This window comes from Pinus tabuliformis, chromosome 8, assembly GCF_031772625.1.
Source record: "Pinus tabuliformis cultivar Carrire ecotype Pingquan chromosome 8, CPIR1, whole genome shotgun sequence".
Lineage (NCBI taxonomy): Eukaryota > Viridiplantae > Streptophyta > Pinopsida > Pinales > Pinaceae > Pinus > Pinus tabuliformis.
Window position 1 is genome coordinate 1,900,078,066 of NC_142294.1, and position 27,524 is coordinate 1,900,105,589.

Genomic DNA, 27,524 nt, shown 5'->3' on the forward strand with positions numbered 1-27,524 from the left:
ATTATTGGATAAATTACATGGAGCAATTTACTTCACCAAGTTGGATCCTCGTTCAGGATATCACCAAATTCGAATGAAGACTGAAGACATTCTGAAAACAACATTTAGAACTCATGAGGGTCATTATGAATTCTTAGAGGTGACTTTTGGCCTTACCAATGCACCTTCTACATTTCAAGGTTTGATGAATTCCATTTTCAAACCCTGCCTTAGAAAAATTGTGTTAGTATTTTTTGATGATAGACTAATCTACCACAAGTCTTGGAAGGATCATGTTCAACATGTTGATAGGATGCTAAAACTATTGGAGGAGAAACAATTATATGCAAAAAATTACAAATGTTTCTTTGGAGTTCAGGAGGTAGAATATCTGGCTCATATTGTATCTCATGAAGGTGTTAAGGTAGAACTTAGCTAAATTAAAGCCATTAAGGAATGGAAAATTCCCACATGCATAAAGCATCTATGAGGATTTTGCGTGTTGTCAGATTATTATCGCAGGTTTGTTAAGAATTATGGGAGAATAACAACACCTCTAACAACATTACTGAATAAAGATGCATTTTCTTGGACTCCATAAGCAACGAAGGCCTTTGAACATCTTAAAGAGGCAATGTGCCAAGCACCGGTATTATCTACACCAGACTTCACAAAAGCCTTTATTGTGGAATGTGATGCCTCAAGAAATGGAATTGGTGTTGTTTTAATGCAAGAAGGAAGACCCATTTCTTTTTAAAGTCATCCAATCAAAGGAAAGTATTTACACAAAGCTATTTATGAGAAGGAAATGTTGCCAATACTACATGCACTTCAAAAATGGTGACGTTACCTAATGGGAAGACACTTCAAGGTAAAAACGGATCATGATAGTCTTACATACTTTTTAGAACAAAGATTAACTTCAGAAGAGCAGTAAAAATGGGTCACTAAGATGTTGGGTTATGACTTTGAAATCATCTACAAAAAAGGGAAAAAAAATGTTGTTGGAGATACACTCTCAAGAAAGCATGAGGATGTGGAAGCATTGTTTTGTGTCATTTCTATTATCCAACCAGATTGGATAAATGAAGCAAGGGATGAATGGAAAAATGACGAAGAAGTGTGGGCACTAATTCAAACGATGTAGCAAGATCCCAGTTCATCTGACACATTTAGCTGGAAAAATGATTCGTTATTGTACAAATATCGCTTATACCTCTGTAAGAATTCCCAACTCAAAAAAACAGATTCTTCTAGAATTGCACACCTCTCTGTTAGGAGGGAACTCAGGGTTTTTAAAAACATACCAGATGGTTAAGAAGGAATTTTTTGGGATGGCCTTTAATCTGATATTCAAAAGTTTCTGGTGGAATGTTTGGTTTTCCAAAAAATAAAGTTGAGACAATTAACACCTAGGTTTGTTACAACCTTTATCCATTCCAAGTTAATGTTGGGAAGAGGTTTCAATGGATTTTATCACAGGTTTACCGAAGTCCGAAGGAAAGAGTGTCATCATGGTGGTAGTTAATAGACTTACCAAGTATGCACACTTTTGTGCATTATCTCATCCATTTAAATCCAGTATAGCTACTACTGCATTTATGGAAATAGTACAAAAGTTACATGGAAAACCAAAGATTATTGTAAGTGACAAAGATCCCATTTTCAATGGAAACTTTTGGACAGGTTTATTTTCTTCTCTGGGTACTCAGTTAGGTCATGTCTCATCTTATCATCCTCAATCTGATGGAAAATTTGAGATAGTGAACAAACATTTCGAAGGATATATTCGTTTCATTGTATCTGATAAACATGCACAATGGGTTAAGTGGTTGCATCTAGCTGAATGGTGGTATAACACTTCCTTCCATACTACAGAAAAAATGCCCCCATTTATGGAACTTTATGGATATCATCCACCATCCATCAAACTATCTTTAAGAGAAAATTCTAAGGCCCAAGTAGTGGAAGATCACATCCAGCATCAACAAAAATTTCTTCAACTCTTAAAGGATAACCTCACTTTGGCACAAAATAGAATAAAACAACAAGTAGATCAACATCGCAACAAAAGAAGTTTTGATATAGGTGACTGGGTATTTCTGTGACTACAACCATACAAACAAATGTCCCTCAAGCAAGCTAAGAAGGATAATAAATTATCACGAAAGTATTATGGTCCATATAAGGTGTTGCAAAAGATTGGTAGTATGGCATACAAATTGGAGCTTCCTGTATCTTCCCCAGCGCACCCAATTTTCCATGTTTCATGCTTAAGGAAGGTTATAGGTGACAAGATCCCATTTCAAACAATATTTCCAGAACTTGACGAGGAAGGAAAAATCATATTGGAACCTGAAACACTCACAGAAACAAGAACTCAATAGTTACGAAATCGATCAATTTCAAAGTATCTCATCAAGTGTAAGAACTTGACCACTAAAGATTCCACATGGGAGGATGAGAATTTTATACAAAAGCATCCAGAACTACTCAAGTGTTCAAGACAACACCTTCTTTTTAAGGAGAGGGGAATGTTAGGTCCCTATAATACTAGTGTATTCCCCCATTATTATTGTCATTATAGCCCTTATTGTTATTGTTGTGCCCATGTTGTCCCCATATTGTTATTATTATGCCCTATAGAAGCCCACTATTATTATTGTTGTGCGCTCACATTATTATTGTTATGTCATCTTTGATTATATTGTGACCCCTTAGACTCCTAGATATAGAAAGGAGGTCTTGTCATTTGAATCATCCAAGAATTATTCATGTTGTAATGTAAAGGAGGTTTCCCCCTCAAAGAGGCTAATTTTGAAGCCGTTGATCTATATTTTCTTCTATTTTGTGATTTGGTTGCATAACATCATACCTCTAACCTTATGGTTGATTTTGGCTTGGGCCTTGACTTGTATTTTGATTTCTTCCCCTTCCACTTGAGCTTGAAGGGCTACCTCTTCCACCTTTGTGTGGGTTTCTTCCTCTTCCTCTAGCATTTGATCTTCCTATCCGTCTACCTTGACCAAATGAAACTTGTGTCTTGAAGGCATGCTCTAATGAGGAATTTGTTTCTCTATTCAGTCTATGTTCATGAGAAATCAATGATGCATGAATCTCATCCACTGAAAACTGTGAGAGATCCTTTGTCTCTTCTATGGTCACAACAATGGCATCAAATCTTGCTCGCAGGCTTCTCAAATTTTTCTCAACTATTCTCCTTTCCTCAAATGTCTCACCATGAGACCTAATTTGAGTAACCAATCCGATTACATGTCTAAAATATGAGTCTACATTCTCAAACTCCTTCATACAAATTTTCTTAGAGTATTTTCTCATCATTTGTAGTTTTTTTGTCTTCACTTTTGGCATGCCTTGGTAGGCTGTCTGGAGGGTATCCCATGCTTTCTTGGAATTTGTTGCTGCTGCAATACTTAGGAAAATACTTTCATGAACTGCTTGAAAGATGTAAAATAGGACTTTCAATTCCTTCTTCCTGTTATCCCTCAACAAGTCCTTTTCTACTTGTGTCAAAGCATTATATGTTGTTGCATCTGCTGGTTCTTAGAACCCATTCTCCATCAAATCCCAAATGTCTTGAGAAGAAAAGAAGGCCTTCATTGTTATATCCCAATAGTCATAATTTTTTCCATTAAACTAAGGTATATGAGGATTATTCAAGCTTGTTCTTGATGCTACCATTTCTAACTGTACAAAACACTTTCTCCCTGCTGGTAAATACGCTCCAAAAAATCTTCCTTCAAAACAGTGTTTAAATCCCAGTAAAAACACTTGTTTTTAAACTAACAGAGTTCAACTTGCATTTGATACCACGTGAAATAAATTAGTGGGGGTAGAGGGTAGGAGTTTCCCTCAACAAATCAGTTGTGGAGGTCAAATCTTCAGTCGCGGCGATCAAATCGCAATTGAACAAAAGCTTAAAAACACAAAAAAATGACTCACGATAGAACAGAGTAAAACAGAGTGGTTGCGGTAAAACTAGACGTGAAAGTTTAAAGTCATATCGCAACCAACCATACTTTAGATTATGATATCAAAGCATATGAACATACATTCGCGTGATAAATGGAGGTTGCAGCTCCAAGTAAAACAACATCCCTACTGTGATTTACGTTTCACCAAAGGTTGCAGAGTAACTCTCTGTAAAACCTGTAACTAAGATCTTTTTATGTGCCCACCACAAATTGATCCACGATTTTCTCCTCTTCACCTCTAATACATACACCCTCAATAATCCAAAAAAAAATTACATTCATTTTTTTCAAAACATACATTTTTGACACATTAATGCATGACTGAACAAAACAATAAGACACAAGATGGGCGATTGTACATAAAAGCTTTTTCTAAACTTACGTAGGTTGTGGACTGCAAGTAAGAGTTGTAGAGTAAATGTTTGACCATAACTTCACCAACGCTGTATTAAATACTCATTTGAATTTAATTATTTGATGTGTGTTACGAAATGGAGAACTTGTACTCCTACTCATAACTTTTGTCCTTCAGCTTGCAAACAAAATCTGCAACCTGCAAAAATCTACTTGGCCAGTATGGTTGTTGTCAGTGTATTTAACGCGGTGGTTGGGATTAATTTTCCAACAAAAATATCAATCAGTTAATATTTAAAATTTCATAACAAGTTTTTTGGTGGGTTTATTAAAAACACCCATTTTTAAAAAATTTATCAGTGTTCTCAGTTTCTAGTCCCTTTTATTGTGGCATACGGATTATAGGAATAACAATAAATGTTTTGATATAGATAACGCAGGTATAGAGATTGAATTTATGGTTGAGTGTTAATATAAAAAAACATATTAACAATTGATACACTTTAAAACAAATGAACATAATTTCGTATTGTAAGATAAATAGGATGGTATAATAGCTAGAGTGGTTTTGGGAATCTAGTAATATAGTTTTTAGTAAGATTGTTATTTTTTATTGTTTAAAATGCACTTTTTTGAATGCATAAATGGATTTAGCACCCAGCACACTGATGCAATTTTTGTAGATTAAACAACTTAAACTTATTATCTTTTAAAATATCTACCTATTTTGAACAAAACTGATTAGAAAGACTTATTCGGAAAAGGTTCATTTCATCTATGGGTTTGACTAAGCATAGTGGTAGATAGTGGGTTTAATTCCCCTTCCACCCTGATTCTATTCTAGTGGTGTAGCAAAAATTTGAATAAGTTGATAGATATTAGCATGTCTCACAAAAATTTGAACAAATTGAAAATCCTAATCTTGATATTAAAGTAAATAATGATAGCAATTATAATAATTACCCTAAACATCTCCTATTCACCAATTACCATGAAGAAAAAAATAACAAGATTGGTGAGGGTTATTTTATTTGTCTCTATCATTTATAGATACAGTTCCCCGATGGATCTTATATAGATAAATGGATCTACCTAAGAGCATGACCAAATATTTTAGTGTGAGCCCCACATTCTTAAACTTTTGAACTAGTGTCGAAATATCTGATATCGGGGTCGGGATGTTTTCATTTGCGGCTACTTTGCTTATAGTTAGGCTATCCTTCCTCCCCAATAACACCTCCCATGATGGCCCTCCTGTCTGCTCATACCAAAAAACAACTCTTCAATGTTACTGATCTATAATCTTAATATATCTCCAATCTTATGAATGCAAGCTTATGAAATATAACATTTTCAGCAATAAGGCAATAAAATTTTACCAACACCACAGAATCACGGGCTACCACTGCAAGTATATCAACGTAGGAAACATTTCTAAGGCATGCAGATTCAAACTCTTCTTTGATGCCATCTATGACTTAGAACACACAGATTTAATTGAGGTTGGGAGTTGTCCTCTCTTCCTCAGAAGTATGTGTGTCATCTAGAATCACTAAGCTATCACATCCCTACACATAACTTCCATTTCTTGGTCAAATATCCATTTCAATTTAATGAAATATTACTTAAATCTTAAGTATAATGATAATATTTGCACGTCTCAATGTGTCATAACACATTAGATTTAGGTTTATTTAGCTATGATTGACATGCCATGTACAAATAGTTTTCATCCATTAGCGGAGAAATTTTCTGTTATTTTTATTGTAACAATTTATTGAATTTGATAAATTATATCATTGTCTTTTGTACTTATATCCATGAGTCATAGATCATACAGTTTGTGTGGGGCCTAGTTTATGGTTTGTTTTCAATTTTAAATATTCATAAGAGGGATTGAGGGCGAAAGCTAACTCCAGGGATAAAAACTAAGGAACTTCTAAGTTTGACCATTTTTGACCTAGTTTGTACAACAAGACCATCCTTATGCCTATTGCACATTCAAGAATATTCCATAAATCAATTAGGCATGAGCAAAGTCAACCTATGCCCTTTAGTATCCTAAATATTTTTGGTTCCACAATCAACATAATCTCAAGATGACAACATTTTAGATTACAATCCTAATATAAATATTCTACATTTAGACAATTTATTTTTCCGTGCTATATTAGAATTAATTCTAACCTAGAATTAGTCTAGATTGAAAAAAGAAAGTCCATAATAATGAATAAAACCAACATATATCTAGTGTAACCGCAAATAAATCTCCCAACAAAATTTAAAAGCTCTTGATGTGTAAATATCATTGTTGCTTTTCTTTCTCTAACCTAAAAAACATAAACATTATATGGATTCCTTCATCCTCTCTAAATATATCATATATAAGAAATTTATCTTTTACATTACTAGGAAATCAAACTTGGCATATATAACCTATAGGACCTATTATTCAAATAAGACCTAAGATCCAAATGGATGACAATGAAGCTAATTGCATATGAAGATTAAGCAAAACCCATAGGAAGGAGCTAGCCAAACATGATGCTACAGAGAACTTTGGGTGAAAACGAGGGAATCGACAACCTAGATGTTAATGGAGAGAATCTGAAATAGAAATATATATTAATATATGTTTTGGAGAGAACTCTATTTAAGAAATATATATCAACAACTATACATTGTTATGGAAAAATTGATGTATATGTATATGAGAGAGCATTTCAAGAATAATTTTGTTGAGTTAGTTTTTGGTTAACACTTAATATTCAGAAAGGAAGGAGAGGTGACTGTATACAAAATTTTTGGTGTTATTAGCTGTTAACACTCATAGCCAACTATAGTCAACCATGTTCAACCTTGGTCAACCATATTCAACTATGTTTTATAAAATCAAACATGGTCAACCATGGTTGAATGTCTCATTGTGACAAAGATTGTCTTGATATGAAAATCGAAGATGGTTAAGAATGGTCAACCATGTTTACTTTAGTGTTTACATTAAACCTTGGGTTTAATATTATTCCCTTGGGTTGATAATCCCTTGAGGTTTTAGTATTAATCCCTTGGGTTTATAATATTAATCCCTTGGGTTTAATATTCCCTTGGGATTATAATATTAATCATGGTCAACCATGGTTATTCATAGCCAACCATGGTCAACAATGGTCAACCATGGTTGAATGTCGCATTATGAAAATGGTTGTCTCAATATGAAAATCAATCATGGTCAATCGTGGTCCAATGTCACATGGTGACAAATATTGTCTCAATATGAAAATCAATCATGGTCATGCATGGTCAACCATGGTCCAAAGTTGCATTGTGACAAGGATTGTCTCAATATGGAAATCAAGCATGGTCAACCATATTTATTTTAGGGTTTACAATATTTATCTTATGGTTTATATACCTTGGGTTTATAATTTGTATCCTTTGGGTGTATTATTCCCTTAGGTTTTTAATATCAATCCCTTGGGTTTATTAATCTAAGGGATCATATTCCTAGGATTTAATATTATTCACTTAGGTTTATAATCCCTTGGGTTTTTAGTATTAATCCCTAAGGTTTATTATTCTCTTGGGTTTATAGTATTGATCATGGTCAACAACCATGGTCAACCATGTTTTATAAATTTAATCATTGTCAAACATGGTCAACGATATTTTATAAAATCATTCGTGGTCAACCATGGTTAATCATGGTCATCCATGGTCCACCGTCGCATTGTGACAAAGATTGTATCATTATGAAAATCAATCATTGTCTTAACCATGGTCCAACATCGCATTATGACAAAGAATGTCTCAATATGATAATCATGGTCAATCATGATCAACCATGGTCAATCATGGTCAACGTTGGTCAAGCATGTTCAACCATATTTAAAAAAATCAAACATGGTCATCCACGATCAATCATGGTCAACCATAGTTGAACGTCAAATTGTGACAAAGATTGTCTTGATATGAAAATCAACCATGGTTAAGCATAGTCAACCATGATCCAATGCCACATTATGACAAGGATTGTCTCAATATGAAAATCAACCATGGTCAACCATGTTTATTTTAGTGTTTAAAATATTTATCGTAGGGTTTATATACCTTGGGTTTATAATGTTAGTCCCTTGGGTTTAATATTACTCTCTTGGGTTCATAATCCCTTGGGGTTTTAATATTAATCCCTTGGGTTTATTATTCCCTTAGGTTTATAATATCAATCCCTTAGGTTTATTATTCCCTTGGTTTATAATATCAATCATGGAAAACCATGGCCAATCATAACCAACCATGGTCAACCATGGTCAAATGTTTCATCGTGATAATGATTGTCTCAATATGAAAATCAACCATGATCAACCATGGTCGAACATCTCATTGTGACAAAGATTGTCTCAATATGAGAATAAATCATGGTCAAGCATGGTCCAATGTTGCATTGTGACAAGGATTGTTTCAATATGGAAATAAACCATGGTCAACCATGTTTATTTTAGGGTTTATATTATTTATCTTAGGGTTTATATACCTTGTGGTTATAATTTTTATCCGTTGGGTTTATTATTCGCTTGGGTATATAATATCAATCCCTTGGATTTATTAATCTAAGGGTTCATATTCATAGGGTTTAATATTATTCCCTTAGGTTTATTATCCCTTGGGTTCTTAGTATTAATCCCTACAGTATTTTATTCCGTTGGGTTTATAATATTGATCATGGTCAACCATGTTTTATAAATTCAATCATGGGAAACCATGGCCCAACATCGTATTGTGACAAATATTTTCTGAATATGTGAATCAACCATGGTCCAATGTTGCATTTTGATAAATATTCTATTGATTTGAAAAACAATCATGGTCAAGCATGGTCAATCATTGTCCAATGTCACATTGTGACAAGGATTGTCTCAATATGAAAACCACCCATGGTCAACCATGTTTATTTTAATGTTTATAGTATCTATCTTAGAGTTTATAAACCTTGGGTTTATAATAGTAGTCCATTGGATTTAATATTATTCAATCATGGTCAACCATGTTTCAAAAAATCAATCATGGTCAACCATGGTCCAATGTCACATTTTGACAAAGATTGTCTCAATATGAAAATCAATCATTGTCTCAATCATGGTCCAATGTCGCATTATGACAAAGACTGTCTCAATATGATAATCATCGTCAACCATGCCCAACCATGGTCATTCATGGTCAACCTTGGTCAACCCTGGTCAACCATTTTTTATAAAATCAAATATGGTCATCCATGGTCGAACGTCACATTGTCACAAACATTGTGTTGATATGAAAATCAGCCATTGTTAAGCATGGTCAACATTGGTCCAAGGATTGTTTCAACCATGGTCAACCATGTTTGTTTTGGAGTTTATAATATTTATATTATTTTAGTGTTTATAATATTTAATTAACAATATTTATATTAATATTTAATTAACAATATTAACAATAGATATAGGCATAGTCTAAGTCATAGATGAAATAGTATTTTTCACCAGAATTTGGTAAAATAATTTCATAAAAGAATGTGATTTTTTGTTGCTTAAAATGAACTTTTGAATGCATTAATGGATTCAGCACCCTAAAAACCCCGATGGGGCACTCAAAATGTACAAATTAAACAACTTAAACTCGAGTTTTTAAAAATATCTATCGGGTTTTAGTTACAATTAACCAGAAAAAAGGCTATGAAAAAGTTATTTCATCTATAAATTAGAATACACCTTATATATATTAATAAAATAATAATAATAATTAGTTATTTATTAATTTTAATTTTGTTTGTCAAGTTGTCTGTGATCCTCCAGGCTTGACCTATGGCTTGAAGAGACCGAGGGGTATCTAAGCCATCAAAGTCACTCGGGTATCGCATTTGGCCTAGGCCACACCAACCCTTTAGCTGACTGGATTTTTTAGCATGTCTCCTCTCGCTAACACAGGGCCTAACCACCCCTTGTGAGGTTTGATCATAGGTCGCCTTGCTAACGAGACCCATCGTCAGAGAGTGGTGCTAATGGGACTTGACTTTTATTATTTAGTAATTAATTATGAATTATTTATTTATTTAATGACATAAATAATAATGGATGAAATAAATAATATTAGTATTTATTAATTAATAATGTTATTAAATTTAGTTAACAATAAAAATATTAATATTAATTAATAATAATAGTAATATTAATTAATAATAATAATCGTAATTATACGTCTTCCGTGTATATCAACTACATTTACTAATGTGGCTGTGTTAGTTATCTTCAATGGATTATATAGAATATAGAACACTTTCAAATACAATGTGCTTTATATTTACTTTTTTGTACTCTTTAAAATGCAATATGTTTGAGGCCTATTTCTTTGTTCAGAGAAATTTAAGACTCTTTCAAATGCAATATGCTTTACTCCCAGTCACTCTTTTGTTAATCTAAATGTTGTATATAATAATATTTATATACACAAAGTTAACAATTTTTTTTTATCAAGGTATTATAGTTCATTATGTCACTACTTGGGATTTGAATTTGGGTAGAAAAAATGAGAAAGATAACAACTATTATTTTTAACCCGTTCCACCACCCAAGTTCAAATCTCAACCAATAACATGATCAGCTACAATATCTTCATAAATCTAAATTTTATGAGCTTAATTAAATTGAAACTTATAATAACTTAAGGAAGAGAAAAAACTTTTAAACTCAGTTTAACTACTCTAAATTTTAATAACTTCAAATAAAATTGTGATATGTTTTTTTGGTATTTTTTAAATGAAATTTTAAATATTTAAAAAAATTAATTTGATAATTATTAATTTCACAAATTCCTATTTAAAAAAAAAAAAAAAACATAGAATAATCAAACTAAAGCTACGGACATGACTGCTTTGAATGAAAATGGTGATGCGTGTCTTTCTAAAGCTACGGACATGACTGCTTTGAATGCAAATGGAAAGTTCTGTTTGAACTAGTCTCACAACATTATCCTGTTGGCTACCCACTGCATTGATGATGTTTCAGCATCACAAAAAACTGATCCTGTAAAATCTCCCATTTGCAGATGGAGCAGCAGCTAAAAGACAAACTCTAACTGCTATGAAGGAACATGGATATAATGTGTGCGTCGTAGACCAAGGAAGATGGAGTCTGGGTACAAATTTACTTAGACATCATGTCGGTTAAGTCGCAAGATTTTTTATAAATTAACTTTTTCAACATCGATTTTGATAGGTGGAATCATTAGTTCATCTGCCTAACCACTATATATATTAAATGAAATATATATATATATATCGGTTAAGTCGCCAGATTTTTTATAAATTAACTTTTCCTTCGCTTTCAACATTAACTTTTGATGGCTGGAATTATTAGATTTTTTATAAATTAACTTTTCCTTCGCTTTCAACATTAACTTTTGATGGCTGGAATTATTAGTTCATCTGCCTAACCATCATTGAAAAATATATATATGTTGACTACTACATAGTAATCTAAAGATGTTGTAAATTTGTTTAAAAAATAATGGAAATTTTAGTAAGATTTTGATAAAATATGGCGGATTTTTTTGGAAATTTCAAAATTTTAAGTGTTTGGCTAATTTTTGAGGAGATTGAATCCATTTTCACCATTAAAACAACATTCAAACATTCTTACCATCAAATCTTTTTGAAAACATAAAACCAAATTCCCACCTAGAATAAATTTACTTGCCATCAGATAGTTTAGAAAAAATAAAGCCAAATTCCAACGGGTTTGGGCTCTGAGAATAAATCTGCTCGCTCCTCAGGCAACTTCTAAAGTAAAATTTAATTTTGATACTGATTCTAATTTTTGAATAGCCGTTGGGTGCCTCAAAAATTCAACCCACCTTGCCTTCTCCTTGTGGTTGTTATGAGTCCAGACGCGCTGCAGGCCCTCTCCACAGTGGCCTCGGTTTACTTAACGTTAAAGGTAATGAATTAGTAATTTAAAATATTTAAATTCCTAAACAGTACAAAATTCCGCTCTATGAAACGCAGTAATTACAACTGAAACTTATTAAATTGTTAGTCTTCAACTAATTTGATTTTATGTTTTGTGATATAAAATATATAACTTCACATTTATTTCACTTTGTGTTGTATGATTAATTTTCTTTTTAGAAAAATTGGTAACTTGTTTTATACTAGTATGATATGGGTCATAAATATTGGCGGACACTTCACCTCGATTGAGGTGTGAGTGAGTGGTTGGGATAGTTTGGGGAAAGTAATAACAAGTATTTTTGATATATGTATTTCCGCCTTCCACACGCTCAAGGCGATGGGTGTGGTGGCCCTTAGCAATAGTGCATGCAAGGGTGGTGGAAAAGGTGGCAAGGTAGGATGTATATGAGATCACGGAAGACAAGTGGGTGAAGTTAGAGTATTGGCTTGCAGACGAAGGTTTTGGTGCAGGGGAAAGGGAGGGTGACAGGATCCTCGGCATCAATCTTGGGGATGACCTGCAATTGTATACGGGTATCTTTTTCGGCTTTTCTCCTCCATTGCAATGACGACCTGTTTGGGTTTCTACTGGTGGAAAAGGGGGAAAAGTAGGAATGCCAATTGGAGGGTTGAGAATTGCTAGTGGCAATGGGGTAGGCAATTGGTTGCAATTGCTTGGTTCAATGTCTATGTCTTGCGCTTGTTGGATATCGCCTCCGGCCTCTGTTGTGTTGACCCTGTGTTGTTTGGTATGGAGAACCCGAGTACTGCAACCTGTAGTTGGTGTGGGGTTGGTTGCAGGAGGCATGTGGGTTGTGGCAATGAGACAAAAGTTGGGGGAAGGGGGAGCAGTCAAGATCATGTATAGGAGTAAGGCCATACTACTGCAACCAATGCACTTTAGGAGTAAGGCCATACTACTGCAACCAATGCACTTGCTGAGCCACTGTGGAACTCTATTGTGGATATCGAAATGCTAGGGACTTAGAGTGGAAAGTTGGGTATGAAAAAGACAATGGTTTTGCTAAAATCTCATCTCTTGAAGGGAAATGGTTTACAATTACTGCTTGGCAATCCATTGGCCTGAGGTTGGGCTTACTTGCTTGGCCTTGACAACGGGATGCCTACCTGACTGTGACTGTGAGGTACTCGGTATGGAGGTGTAGCATGATAGAGGGTTGCAGGAGGTAGGCCCCCTCTGGGGACTAGTTCTCCGCCCATTCTCACTTTTTCTCTGACAATGAAAGGATAGGAGAGGAGCACAGTGAGGCTGACCTCACCGACAATGCAATTCAGGGAAGGAACCAAAGCCATATTATATTAAACTCTTTTCGATTAACAAATTGTTGCTGTGAACAGGTCTTCAGAATTTTTGATATGGCTCAGTTTGCAAGGCACTATGGATGAGGAAGTCGGGGCCAAGTCCCCAAGAAGGATAAGGAGCCGAGCATGTCATAGCCCCACAGGGGGAGAAAATCAGTAGAAAGCCTTATCAGCGACGCTGTGGAGGCTTACCGTGAGGGCATTGATGAAGGAATTCGGAAGCTATTAGAAGAAAGGGAAGAGGAAATTAAGCAAGATAGTGAGACTAAGGAGGATATGGAAAACTAGAGGACCCTAGTCCTGGATCCTGGCAACACCAGACGAAGAATTACACAGTTCAAAGAGACCATATACCTTTATTGGTCGATGAAAACCCTGTTGAGAAAAACTATGGAACAAATCTTGGTGGGCATTGCAGTTTCACTCCAAGGTATGCCGAGCTACAGACAAGGCCTACATAAAATACAATTCTAACTCCATAAGCAAGACATTAGGCTTGACAGAATTGAAAGACACGTTCCATGCATCCTAGAACTGTTTAAGATGCTCGGATCAACAGTCAAGGACCTGACACTTGTGAAATCGGCCTTAGAGTAGCAGAAGGGCTAGTCATTTTCCTATGTTTACTTTTGTTTTATATGCGGTTAGCTTTTAATTTTAGTCATGCAAGTATATGTATAGATATAAATATAGAGTATGGACGTGAAGTAGAGACATAGATAGCTTGGTTAGAGAGATTAAAACTATATTATTTTTGGATGGCTTACGATGTGGATAGGTAACCAATAGACTTGGTTTCACACTTGGGCAAGTTGAGACCACCTAACCAATCTATGTGGTGTAAATTTACCTATGATTAAATAAAAAATTAAAAAATCACGCCAAGCTTTAAAAAAAAAAAAAAAAAAAAAAAAACTAAAAACTGCTAACACCCCCATAAATACAAGTGTATCAACTAAATTAAACCTCCAAACCTCTTAATACATTACACCATTTTGACCACCATTGCCCATTAGATGTCCCCAAGAGCTACTTTTATACTTCATGATATAAAAAATAAAAAATCACATTTATTTCATACATCAATCTGTGATTTATTTTAAACATATATTTATTAAATTTCTAAACACGTAATTATATTCAAAATAAAGTACATGCCATTCAATATTAAAAATATTAAACTTTACATCCAACTTTAAAAATATTCAACTTTACATCCAACTTTAAAAGAATCATAATACAGTCTGCCAGGAAACCTCTCATGACCTGCTTAAGAACGTCCTTCAAATATTACAATACTTCTTTCTCTCACATTATAATCAATTGCTTAAGGCCACACTTATATATTGTGTATACTGATATATTGTATACCGTCTATATATAAAACTTGTTAGGGGCACCTCATGCTGATGAATGTGAATTAATGGACCTACAATTGCGACGAATCTCACCACTTGTCCCAGTGAGAGGTTTAATATTTCCCATATTGACCATGGACTTTTTGAATTGTTCAAAAAATTCCTGTTGGTCTTTCATATAAAATTGGACCAACTCCCTTGTGGTTTCTGTTCCATTTGAATAGAGCACCTGGTCCGATTTCAGTAAACCTTCACCAGAACGTAGATTGGCATAATACTGGTTGTCAAAATTTACCGGGGTCCCCAAATCTAATGAAGCTAGAGTGTCGTTATTAATAACAAAACCCTGTGTGCAAAGTTGTTGGAGAGATGCTAGGTACTCTGTTTGAAGTGTTCCATCTGGTTGTACTCCCATGAACCTAGAGCTGAATGTTAAGCAGCGTGCATTTCCTATTGTATGGGCGCCTGCATAACATATGAATCGGTTAATATTTAAAATTATTCATAACAAGTTTGGTGGCTTTCATAAAAAGTACCCATTTTTGAAAAAAAATCCAGTGCTCTTAGTTTCTGGTACCTTTTGCTGTTACATACACATTACACCTAAAAACAACTTGTATAGATAAATAGATGGGTATACCTGAAAGCGTGACCAGATCTTTTTGTGTGAGGCCTACACCCTTAAAATTTTCAACGAGTGCTGAAATATCCGATGTAGGGCTCGCCATGCCGTTATCTACGGCTGCCTTGCTTGCTGTTAGGCTATCCCTTCTCCCCAACTGCACCTCCCATGATGGCCCTCCTGTCTGCTCATACCAAAAAGCAATTCTCCAATGTTACTGATCTATAATATTCATAAATCTCCAATGCAATTAAATGGCAATTTATGAAGTAAAGTTTACCAAGACCACAGAATCACGGGCTGCCACTGCAAGTATATCAGCACAGGAAACATTTCCAGGGCATGCCGATTCAAGCTCTTCTTTGATGGCATCTATGACTTCGAAACCACGGATAGAATTGTTGTTGGGACCTGCTGTCTTCTCTCCCACAAAAGTCGGTGTGTCATCCAGCAGCACTGAAGCATCACATCCCTGCACATAACTTCCATTTCTCCGTCAAATATCCATTACAATTTTGTCAGATATCCATTACAATTTTATGAAATATTACAGAAAACTTGTAAAAGAAAAATCTGAAAATTTTGGACCACTATCTGAAAATTTTGGCCCACTACTCTATTTGTGTGTCATCCTCGTGCAGGAGCCATGCTAATTTTCTCTATATCTTTCCAATTTTATCTTATATCAGCTTATATCTAGAAAGAAACTATAACTTAAATGTCTTTATAATGATAATTTGTACTGTCTCAATGTGCTATCAAACACTAGATCTAAGGCTTACTTAGTCGTGACTGATATGGCCATTCTTATGGTAAGAATTTTACTAAGTCTTTTAAATTATATAGTTATGTTTTTGCATAGTAATCAATATTTATATTAATGAGGAGTAGATTAGTTGGTTTTTTGGGTGTAACTTTTTATTTATTAAGTTATGAGTTTAAATTTTTATGAAAGAGATTGAGGATGGAAACCAATTTGAAACAAGATTATGGCATAGATTAGTTGGGTCGTGTCATGTAGTTTTTTATTTATACAGTTTTGAATTTAAATTTTTATGAAAAAAATTGAAAATGGAAACCAATTTGAAATAAGATTATCAAAAAGCTTCCAGATTTAACATAGTCTGTACAACATAATCAATAATTTCAAAATATTTCAGAAATAAATTCACGTGAACAAAATCAACTTTTTAACTTTTCTTATTTCCCATAAATTTTGGAAATATTCAAAAATCTAAAATAAACATAATCTTGGCCACAACATCTCCTAATACAATCCTGATAAAAATATCCAGTATTTAAACCAATAAATTATCCATACCCTATTAGACTTAGCTCTGACCTACACTAAGCATAAACAAAAAGATAGCCAACTTTAAAATTTTTCTCATTCTCCTTTTATTTCTGAACTATTTAGGAATCTGTAATAGAGGTAATATTGGTGAGAACAACTCATAATATAATCGTTATGGCTGTATCTAATATTTAAACAAATAAATTTTCCTTACCAGCTCCAACCTGACTCAACTTAGATGGAAAAAAAACCTTTCCGGGGATTGAAAAAAAAACAATTTCCATAATTGTCAATAAAGCCAACCTAATCAGTGTAATCCCAAATAAATCTCCTAATAAAATTTAAAAGCTATGGAAGTGTAAACCTCAATGTTGTTTTTCTTTCTTCAACCTAAGAAACCTAAATATTATATGGATTCCTTCTTGCCCTATGAATATAGCTTATATAGACAGTTATCTTGCACATGACTACGAAATCAAATTGGGCACATAGAACCAATAGGACCTCTATTCTTCAAGTAAGACCTAAGATCCCCAATAAACACTAAAGAAGTGAATTTGATGTAAAGAAGAAGCTCTGGATCATAATAGCTACTAAGAACATCTGCTGTATCAAAATTGGATGGAAATGAACCTAATTGCATATAAAGATTAAGCAAAACCCATGTATGAAGGAGCTAGCCCAACGTGATGCTGAAGAGAACTTTGGGTGAAAACCAGGGAATCTTCGACCTCTATGTTAATGGAGAGATTTTGATATATATACATATATTAATATGAAACACTTTCATGAAATATGTAAAACTAAGCCCAACTTTATGTTTACCAAGAGCTATATTCAACAAATATACATAAACAACTATACAACGCTCTGGGAAATTTGATGTAGATAAAGTTGGATATATATAGGAAGGAAGGAAAGCTGACTGTAGATCGAATCATTTGGTCTATGTTTTTTTCTTTTTTAAAGCTATCAACGCTCTTACTTTGAACCCTTAAGCTAGAACCAAGAGAAGTTTCTTCAAAAAGAAAAAATTAAACATGACTTTTCAAGAAATTGGAAGAAAATCAAGTCCAAGTCCAAATATAACACATGAGAATCTGCACACAGTTTGAGTTACTTACGTTAATAAAGCAATCATGAAAATGCAGACGAAGAAGAGAGGCGGCCATGCGTGCCTCCTGAGCTACGGCTCTTTGAACTCCAGTGGAAATAATGGCTTCCGCCTGTGGACATGTCCACAGATAGTAACCAGGCTGTAATGGTCCATTAGGGTTTGCTGTCGTGCTTACCCATACAAACATCAACGCTAGAACAAAAGAAAATCTGAGAGCAGTAGCCATGGTAAAGGCCCCTCTGCATGTGGAAAAAAATCAGTAAAATTCGGCAATAGATTTGTTTAATATTCTTCACTAAGTTATGCAGCAATGGATGATATGCCCATAGATTTATATGGAGAAGTATATGACTTGTCGATGATATTGCTTTGGGTTGGCGTTTCACATGGTGGGAAAACTGGTCAGTGGTGGGCATCCTTGATCGCAATGTGCAATAAGACAATCGGGCCATCCATATCGGACAGGCAGAGGAGCGAAGTAGACAGGTAGCTGAGCACGCACAAAACTAAACAGATTTTATTACAGGGTTGAGTTAAATATCTTCGTTAATAATTTGGACTCTAACCTTGTCCAAGTATCATTTGAAGTTAAAAAAGTTGGTCGCATTTTGTACTAGCATTATTGGATTCAATGCTAAGGAATTTCAGAAATGTGATCAAGGTGAGAGTTATGCTAAGGAATTTCAGAAATGTGATCGAGGTGAGAGTTGAACCATCGTTCCCTGTAACCAATATATAGAGAGCTATTCGTTTATAAATGTGCAAGTCACTGTATCTCACTTATTTGATTGAGTGGGATATATTGTTTACCATAGTTTTTATTGCATTTCAATATTACAGACCAAAATTATATAGTTCTTCATCATTATTATTTGTTGTTTTGTTATGGATTATAACATTGTTTTAATTGTCAAAGTGCATTATTTTTCTGTGTTTTTGTAATTTTAACCAAAGTTTTAGGAAAATGTTGAATATTTCTAATTCGGTAATTTCAAAAATAATTTTCTAATTTTCTGGAAATCTAATTTTCTAATTTTCTGGAGATCTTATTTTTAAGAGGGCTTTTTATTCTCGATATTTGTCAATGCCTAACAATTCATTTAAAATTAAAAAAAAAAAAAAATGTAATTTTTTGAGTGGTTGTTCCATCTATTATGCTATTGCTCTACCCATTGATAGCAGAACTATAGCTATTGCAGTTCCTTAAATAAAGAGCAAAAAAATGAGAAAAACAAATCTCCAATTAATATTATTATGGCAACAGTTTCCGGATCTAAAAGTTGAACCTGCTGAAAAAAAATCCTCCACACAATAACAGCTCCACACAGCACTGAAATTCGCCCACTTCGTTTCTAAGACAGTGAAATAGCACATAAAATGTTGGAGATTGTCGAACATCACCCCTACGACTTTTATTCTCGTCTCTAAGGCAGTGAAATAGCAGATAAAATGTTGTGGATTGTGGAACATCACCCCTACGACTTTTATTGGCTTTTTGAATTGTTGGATGTCGTACAGTATTATGACTTTCACTACATTGCTAGTGCTTCTCTGTTATACATGGTAGAACATACTAATAGTTTAATAATATTCTTCGTGAGATGCGTAAATTCTTTGATATGTTCTTCTATTTCGCTAGAACTATAATGGTTAATTAACACAAGGATTCTTCAATAGTTACCCATAGTAGTCACTTAACAAATCATAAAATTTAAAGGTTTGATGCATCTTCATAATCACTGACTTTAATACTCACGGGGCACATGCAGGGGGTCTTAGAGAGCATAGCATAGCACCACCAAACATACTTACAGCGGTGTTTATTTTTTATCAATTTTTCTATATTTCTCTTTTATCGGTTTTATTCCCTCCTACTTCCAAATCACATTTACATCTGTCACTTGATGTTTGGCTCGTCCATTCGCATACGAGAATTAAAATATGGCATTTCCCATGATGTTCAGGTGCATGGTGTGATCATACCGAAATTTATTGAACTTAGATTTTTGACGTTAAATAATTAATTTTGTTACCATTTATTTGATTCAAAATATAATCAAAATTTGCAATGGAAATAAACATGTCCAAAGAAATTGATATCTAGACCAGATAATTGAAACCAACAACTTAAATCAAACATAAATGGGAGTGGGAGTAAAATTATTAGTAATAACGTATGTCTTTTCTTTGAAGAACATGATTAGACCCTAATCGAAGCTGCCAAAAAATCACAAAAGTTAAAGTTGTGGTGCATTTCAGCTCATTATGCTCCATTTTCTAAACATCTCTTAGCAAAGTCACATGAAAATTTCGCTAACCATATTTCTTTACATGTTTTCAATTCATTCCAAAAGTCACAAATTGTACAGAATGTTGTTTTCTTAACAAAATAACTACTATATCACATTTTGAGTGATAAGGAGGATCAAATCTTCCTGCATCCATAATTAACATATATTTGATCCAACTATGCTACCTTAACATGGGTATATTGAAGGTTAGGTTTTGCACATAGAGGCTTAACAAACAGAGTGGGTATCTGGCTCTCCCGCTGGGAGAAAATCATTAGCCTCAACCCTCCCCTTATCGAGATGGTGAAGGGGAACGATTGGGTTGAGAGCTCCTATGTGACATTTTCGCTTAGTGTGGCCACAAGAAATGTGGCGAGATTCACCTACAGTGTGTTTTTGAACATGGGCGAGCACTACATATGATGGTACAAAATGGGTAGTCATCCCACCATGACCTAGGATTCACTCTACCTATTATATTATATGCACTCTAAGAACACCAAGGCCACTGTGGATAGTTACAACGTGGCAAATTTTGAGGACCTATGCGATGATATGTACATGACTGCGGTGTTCACTTACCCTGCTAACGTGGTTCTGACATCTGAAACTGTTTCACAAACATTCAGTGCTTCCCGAGGGATACAAACATTTAGTCACAAGGGCTTCACTGAATGAACCTCATACATATCATGTACGTTCATGGCATATTAAACAATACCCTTAATTTGAGTACATATTTGAAAATATCTCTAAAAAACACATTATCTAAACCCCTACCAATATGAACCCAATACACCTTCCTAATTTAAAAACCCCTACTTTCACTAGATATTGGAAGTATCCATTTTTTCATTAACATTTTTTATACCTCTTTATATTTTTCGTTAACTTTGGGCTCCATTTTTTATACCTACCAGTATAAAAACGCTTTAACCCCTATATATCACCGAATATATTATGTGATTTTTTCCTCAATAAATATCCCCCAATATGAACCCACGTGGTATGGTATTGCTCCCCCAGTGAAGCCCCTATGCATTTAGTATGAGTTTCAACAAAGGGTAACAGTCTTTGGCGTTGAAGCGTAGAGGAGCAGTGATAAATACTATCGGTGGAGGCATAAAAAATCATGAGAAAGGACATCTCCTACTATAATTTTAACATACATTCCACTTCTATGTGATGAGATTTTGAATATCGAGGTGTTGTCGATGCAATAAACACCCTCTAAAATTTTTCCTACATCTTGAATTTTGGAGTTTCCTTGTGATCTTATGATTGGTGATCTCAAGTTGTTCATGTTCGCTTCATGATTGATTTATACTTTTCTAAGTCCTTAAGTTTCCTTCTGAGATTCTAATTGTCATTGTCACTTGTTTACACATGTTTAGCTTTTGATGCATCCACAAGTGCACACATTCCTAGCAAGCCTAATTGTCCATGTTTATCCGTTGAAGACAATTCTTATGTAGTCCTTGGTAACAGTGATTGTGTAGTATTTAATTGCACACATTGCACATATCTCAAACATTGCGCAGTCCCTGATGACATGGCTTCCACAGTTGATAGGGACAATGATTATGCAATCTGCATGGACAGTTAGTGCAAAATTTCAGTTGACAGTCTCCCTCACTATTAGTTGCAAATGTACCATCATCTTGGTTAGTTTATCAATTTTCTCTTTTGCGCACTTGTTATTTCATAAGTGCCTTTTTCACTTTTGCTACTATTGTTTTGCTTGCTTTCATGTTCACAAGTGTCACTTTTGACTGTTTTCACTCCCGCATGTGTCGCACTTTGACGCATCACTAGAGGAAGCTCTTGCACACTCTTGTGCATTAGTTGATCTTATATATCATAAGAATATGCACTACCCACTTTCCCATAGTTTAACACACTTTCTGGTTGTAGTCGACCCTCGTGTCGTAACTTGTACTCTAAGTGTCACAAAGCTACGTTTCAATTGTCGCACTTAGAAATAAGTGTCACTTTGTTTTTGTTTCAAGGCATGCATGATGATTTTGTGTATTGTTCTTTCTCTTAGCTTGTGTTTGATGGCGTACATGTGTGATATCAATGTTTCAGAGCTTGTTTTCATGTTTTGTTCTCTCTTGTTCCATTGATCCCACACTTAATCGAATTTCGAGATCTCCTCATCCTCACATCTTACACACCTGAACTTCCAACTAAAGGGTGAGCGCATTACACATTCTTAGCCAGAAGTATTGACATTTATACCTTTTACAAATGTGCACTACGCCATTCTAAGTACAGTCTCCTTCACAAACACATTGTGTAATACTGAGGCATAGTTTCTCAAGTCTTTACTGCTCACGCTACTCATTGTTCCCAGAGCTGACTTCTACCTACCTCTAATGGGAATTGTGTAGTTATAGCGGACAGTGGAGCCTCCTCTTGTTCACTGCTGAAGAGAAATTCACAAATCAATAAGTTTGTCCCTCAATCACTATGCATTGCACAGTTACAGTGCATAATCTTGCTACTATACTAACTAAAACCCCTCACCGTGCAATTCCTTGCCTTTTCATGCCTCCTATTGTGCACTATATTGTTCCAGTGCACAGTGGGGTCATCCCTTAGTCCCAATGAAGCTCAACTGTGTGATCCATGCCTCCTCTTCCCTGAGCACTACACATTGTGCAGTCACAGTTAGCATTCATTCCACCATTGTCTCCTAGACTTTCCCATTGCATAGAAGCTCTGTCAATTCTTTCCTACACTGCATGGTGCACAATTCCAATCAGTAGTGAGGCATCCCTAGACCCTTATAATAGAGAATTCTAAAATACCTTGTCTCTATCTCTCTCTTAGGAAGCCTCGACCCTCAAGCCTCTAGTCCTTGCTTTTTTTACTCCACATGCTAGCCTCTTCCTCTTGACCTAGCGTAGTGCATAGTCTCCCTCTTCTTACCTCTTGTAACTACACAATGCTCCCAAGGAAGCCTCTCCCTCTCATCCTTAGCACATATCCATCACAGTTAGCACTTTCCATGAGCAAGCAAGGGTGGAATAGGTGGTTTTTTAATGTTGGCTTGTCATGAGTGGACTTCGTTCACAGGCGTTATCATCTCAACATGGTAGGGTGATGCTCAAGGGATATTATCAAATACAGGTTAGAAGAAGGACCAAGACGAAGAGATGGAAACTCATGCTGACTTGGAAGGTTCCAACACTCATATTGACCCTTTGGAGGGTGAAGATGGAGTACAAGAAAATATCTATCATGAGGAAGCCAAAGTCATAGAAGCTAAAAGAAGAGCTTGGCATTGATACAATGAAGTCTTATGTCACCATCACCAAGTCATGGATTCTCAAAGTGTCATGAAAAAATTCATATGTGTCAATGTATTTTTCCACATCACTTGTGGAATGTAATTATGTAATTTCAAACATGATAAAATGTAAAATGTGTGGAAGCCCAAGGGTCCCACATAGAGTAAAAAGTCACTAGACAGTTATAAATTCATATAGAATCTCAAAGGTCACACGGGAATTGCAAAAGTTATAGTAGGAGCTCAAGTGTCATGAGGGAGATCAAGAGTCACATGAGATGTGGAGAGTCGCCTCATTTATTATAAATACACCCTCATAGCTCAAGAGAAATTACTTTGGAATTTTCACCTTGGCTTCTCTAGTGTGGAATAGGAGAGAAGGTATTTCTTTGGAGGAGCAAGTAGTAACTTAATGTTCCACTATTAAGGCTAGTGTGGCAACATTGTATTTGTGTATCTTGGGACTTTCACTTAATATATGAAGCTCTTAGAGTTGGCGCAATTTCATGCATATGTCGTGAATGATTGTAAGACTATTCTTTGATTGTTTGCAGTGTATGTTTATGTTAACACATACTAATAAAAATGAACTATTTCGTTAGATTTGGTATGCATCTCATTGAATGTGAGTTGTTATGTGTTTTTATCATTATTGTTGTCTTGAGAAATATTTGCAGGTCAATCAATGATTCTTTCCATGCTATTATGTGTCTCTTTGGATAGTATTATTACTTTTCTTCTAGAGGCTCACTCTCTCTTTTCGCTGCTCTGAAAGTACCTTATATACATTGAAATCATATGCCTCACAATGTTAACTTGTTTTTTTCAAATATTGTTTGCATAATGTTTTATGTTGATAATTGCAGCGAAGGAAAATCCCTATGAATTAGGGAAACCAACCTTATTTTTCGGTTGAGGCTCCTATGCTAAACAATGTGAGGTTTAGTTAGGACTTCATAATAGGGATACCCCCCTTATTGGAAGATTTCCATCACCGTCAACAAGTGGTGCTAGAAAGAGGGCTAGATGAAAAGGTGAGCTCATTGAATCTGTTTGAATCTTTCACCTTTAATGGCTCATTCATAAATCATAATCCCATGATGTTTTTTCTAACAGAGAAAATCTTTAACTCCCTACAGAACTAATTTATAACTTGTCTTAGTTAAAGTTTGATGGCGAGGGTGGAACATCCATAGTCAAGCATACATATCAATTTCTTAAGTTCTGTTATACTCATGAAGTGAATTGTGAAGATGTTTCTTTTGAATTATTCACCCTCACATTTGAAGGTCAAGTTAAGTTGTGATGTCATACCTTGTCATTTTCTTCTATTAATTTATTTGAACAACTTTTCAAGGAGCTTCATCAAGCCTTTGACAGGTATTATTACTGAGATGTTTATAAAAGGGTTAATCAACTTATAATTAAGCTTGATGAATCAATAGAGGATTTTTTTGATATATTTCTTCACCTATGCTATGAATTTCCTGAAGAAGATTTAGATTGGGATTACTTCAAGGAAAAGTTTCAGCATTTGGTCCAAACCTCCTTGAAACATTGTGAATCTAAAACCCTAGTTGATTGTAATTTCCCAAGCTTTGTTAATCATGAGACACCTCTAATCTCAAAGGAGGAACTTACTCTCCCTTTTATCCCTTGTCCTCATCCCTTTTCATCGCCTAATAAGGTAGTCTCTAGTGCTATTGTTGAAGTTGGGAAATATAAGAATCAGATTGTTGATCCACCTCTTTCATCTTCTTTTGTCTTCAATAATCAAGATTTTATACAAGAAAACTATGAACATTCTTATCAATCCAAGAAGCCTAAGGTGAAGATTTGTCCCTTGATTCCCCCATATCACATTAATGTGCATAACCAAAATCTTGAATTTGATATCATTAAAATTGTTGTTTCTTCAAGGGACACCTTCCCTCCTCTATAATCTACATTTCATGGCCCTTTGTATCTTGATTCAATTAATCAATTCGCTCCACCAACAAGTTCTTCAGATACTCATGATTCTCATTTTTTTGGTCCAAGTTTTAATCAGATATAAGGTGGTCACATTCCAAAGGTAGATAAGCATAAGGGTGAAGATACTTTTGATCTCTCTTCCCTATTTCAAAGTCCTCTATGTCAATATGGTGTTCCTTCATTCTTGATTGATCTAAAATCTCTTGATTTTAAGAATCAGTCAAAAGAAATCAATATGTTTAATCAATCTAAATCCATTGGCAACCATAATTCTAATGAAAATGACTCCATTAATATATATGATGATGATTTCCTAAGTACATGAACCAATCATTTGATTTCTCCAGAAAATATTATTATAGGGAATTCTTCTTCAGCTCACTATCCATTGTGCCCTACCACTTGGTATGAATTAACTTGTGATGAAAGTCTGTCATGCTCTTCGAATTCACAATCTAATGAGCATAATTTTCAATTGACACAAGGTGATAAGATTTCCTGTGATGACGAAGAAAACAATGAAATCATTAATTATCCATCCTATGCCTTACAATTTTGATTATTTCATAACCATAATTCTTTAGTTCATGTTGCTCATGAGATTTCTCCAATCTATTCATCCTTAGATACACAATCAGAAGAACCTTATGAATTGAATAATCAGTTTCTTGAGGTTGAAAAATATGATCAAACTAGTGATGTAGATGGTTTCCATCTGAATAATAGTGATCTTGCTGAAATAATTGGTATTAGCTATCCACATACAATTCACATCTAACTCAACTCTCAAAATATAATTATTCAACATTTAAAAGTTGTGGGGCTTATCATGGAGTCGAGGCACTTCAACTCTCGTTGATGGTTATGTCAAGATCTTGTAATCCTGATGAGGTCCTTGAACTAGGTCAGATTTGGACTTTCTCACATCATTCTTTTCTCTGCATTGTTTCACTAAAAGTAAACTCATTCTTGAAATATTTTTAGAGTTTCCAAGTCAATTTTCCTAACATTTAAGATAGGGTTTCTGATTGGATTAAGAATCTTATTTTTTGAATCATCTTCGTGTAAACTTCTTATATCAAAGTCAGGATTGGAATGTATATCTTTTATGGGTGTATAGAGATGTGAGGCCAATCAGTTTAATTATCAAGACAAATATTATCATCATCCAAAGGATTCACCTCAGTCAAATGTTTATGTGAATAATGAGCTTCTAGTCTTTCTTGTGAATGCTGCACAAGTTATCCTCTGGAGTGTTAGTGAATTCCTAAGTTATTTGGTGAATCAAATTCCTCATTTTGACAAATTAATTTCCCAAGTTGATACACATGTTGATCCCTTGTATCTTGACTAGTTTCATGTATTTTTTATACTAGCATTCATTTTTAATTCCTCTGATTTGTGTGTTGCAAATTTAGTTTGTAATCGGATAGAATGTAATTATTTTTTGGATTTAGAATGTGAGGAAAATGATTCTATTATTCAAATAAATTGTATAACTACTCAAATCAATCTATCCCTATTTTCCAACTATGGAGAATCTTATGCTTTAACTGATCCATCTGATCATAATATTGGGACTAACAATTATCATTCAATTAATCATTTTCCCACTAGAGTATCTAATGATATTTGTTTTACATTGATTGATCTTATTGAAACCATTAATTTTTTTGATTTATCATTTCATCATTCAAACATTTTTCAAACAATTGATGCACTAATCACTTCAACCTTTGCTGATGGTTATGTCAGGTCTTCACTATCTTGAGAAGACTTCTAGACAATATCAAGTTGTCTTCCCTTTGCAAGATTCTTCCCAGGTTTCGAATGCGCTAATGAAAGTTCATTCTCCCAATAATTTCAGGAATTTCAAAAGGAGTGCTTCGAATTCCATGATCGAATTTATGATTGGTTGGAAACATATTACTTAGCATGCTT

General features: G+C 34.5%; 1 protein-coding gene and 1 non-coding gene across 2 annotated transcripts; both read right to left on the minus strand.

Annotated features, from left to right (window-relative positions):
* Positions 1 to 14,792: 14,792 nt before the first annotated feature.
* On the minus strand, positions 14,793 to 18,409 carry LOC149244001 (peroxidase A2-like). The gene is made up of 4 exons (XM_089374698.1): positions 18,031 to 18,409; positions 15,893 to 16,084; positions 15,631 to 15,796; positions 14,793 to 15,455 (listed from the first exon to the last, which is right to left on the minus strand). Exons 1-4 carry the CDS (start codon positions 18,247 to 18,249, stop codon positions 15,034 to 15,036), a joined length of 999 nt encoding a protein of 332 aa, XP_089230824.1. The 5' UTR covers positions 18,250 to 18,409; the 3' UTR covers positions 14,793 to 15,033.
* LOC149244002 (U6 spliceosomal RNA) lies at positions 16,210 to 16,313 on the minus strand. The gene has a single exon (XR_016246811.1). It is a non-coding gene; the product is annotated as a U6 spliceosomal RNA (small nuclear RNA).
* Positions 18,410 to 27,524: the final 9,115 nt, after the last annotated feature.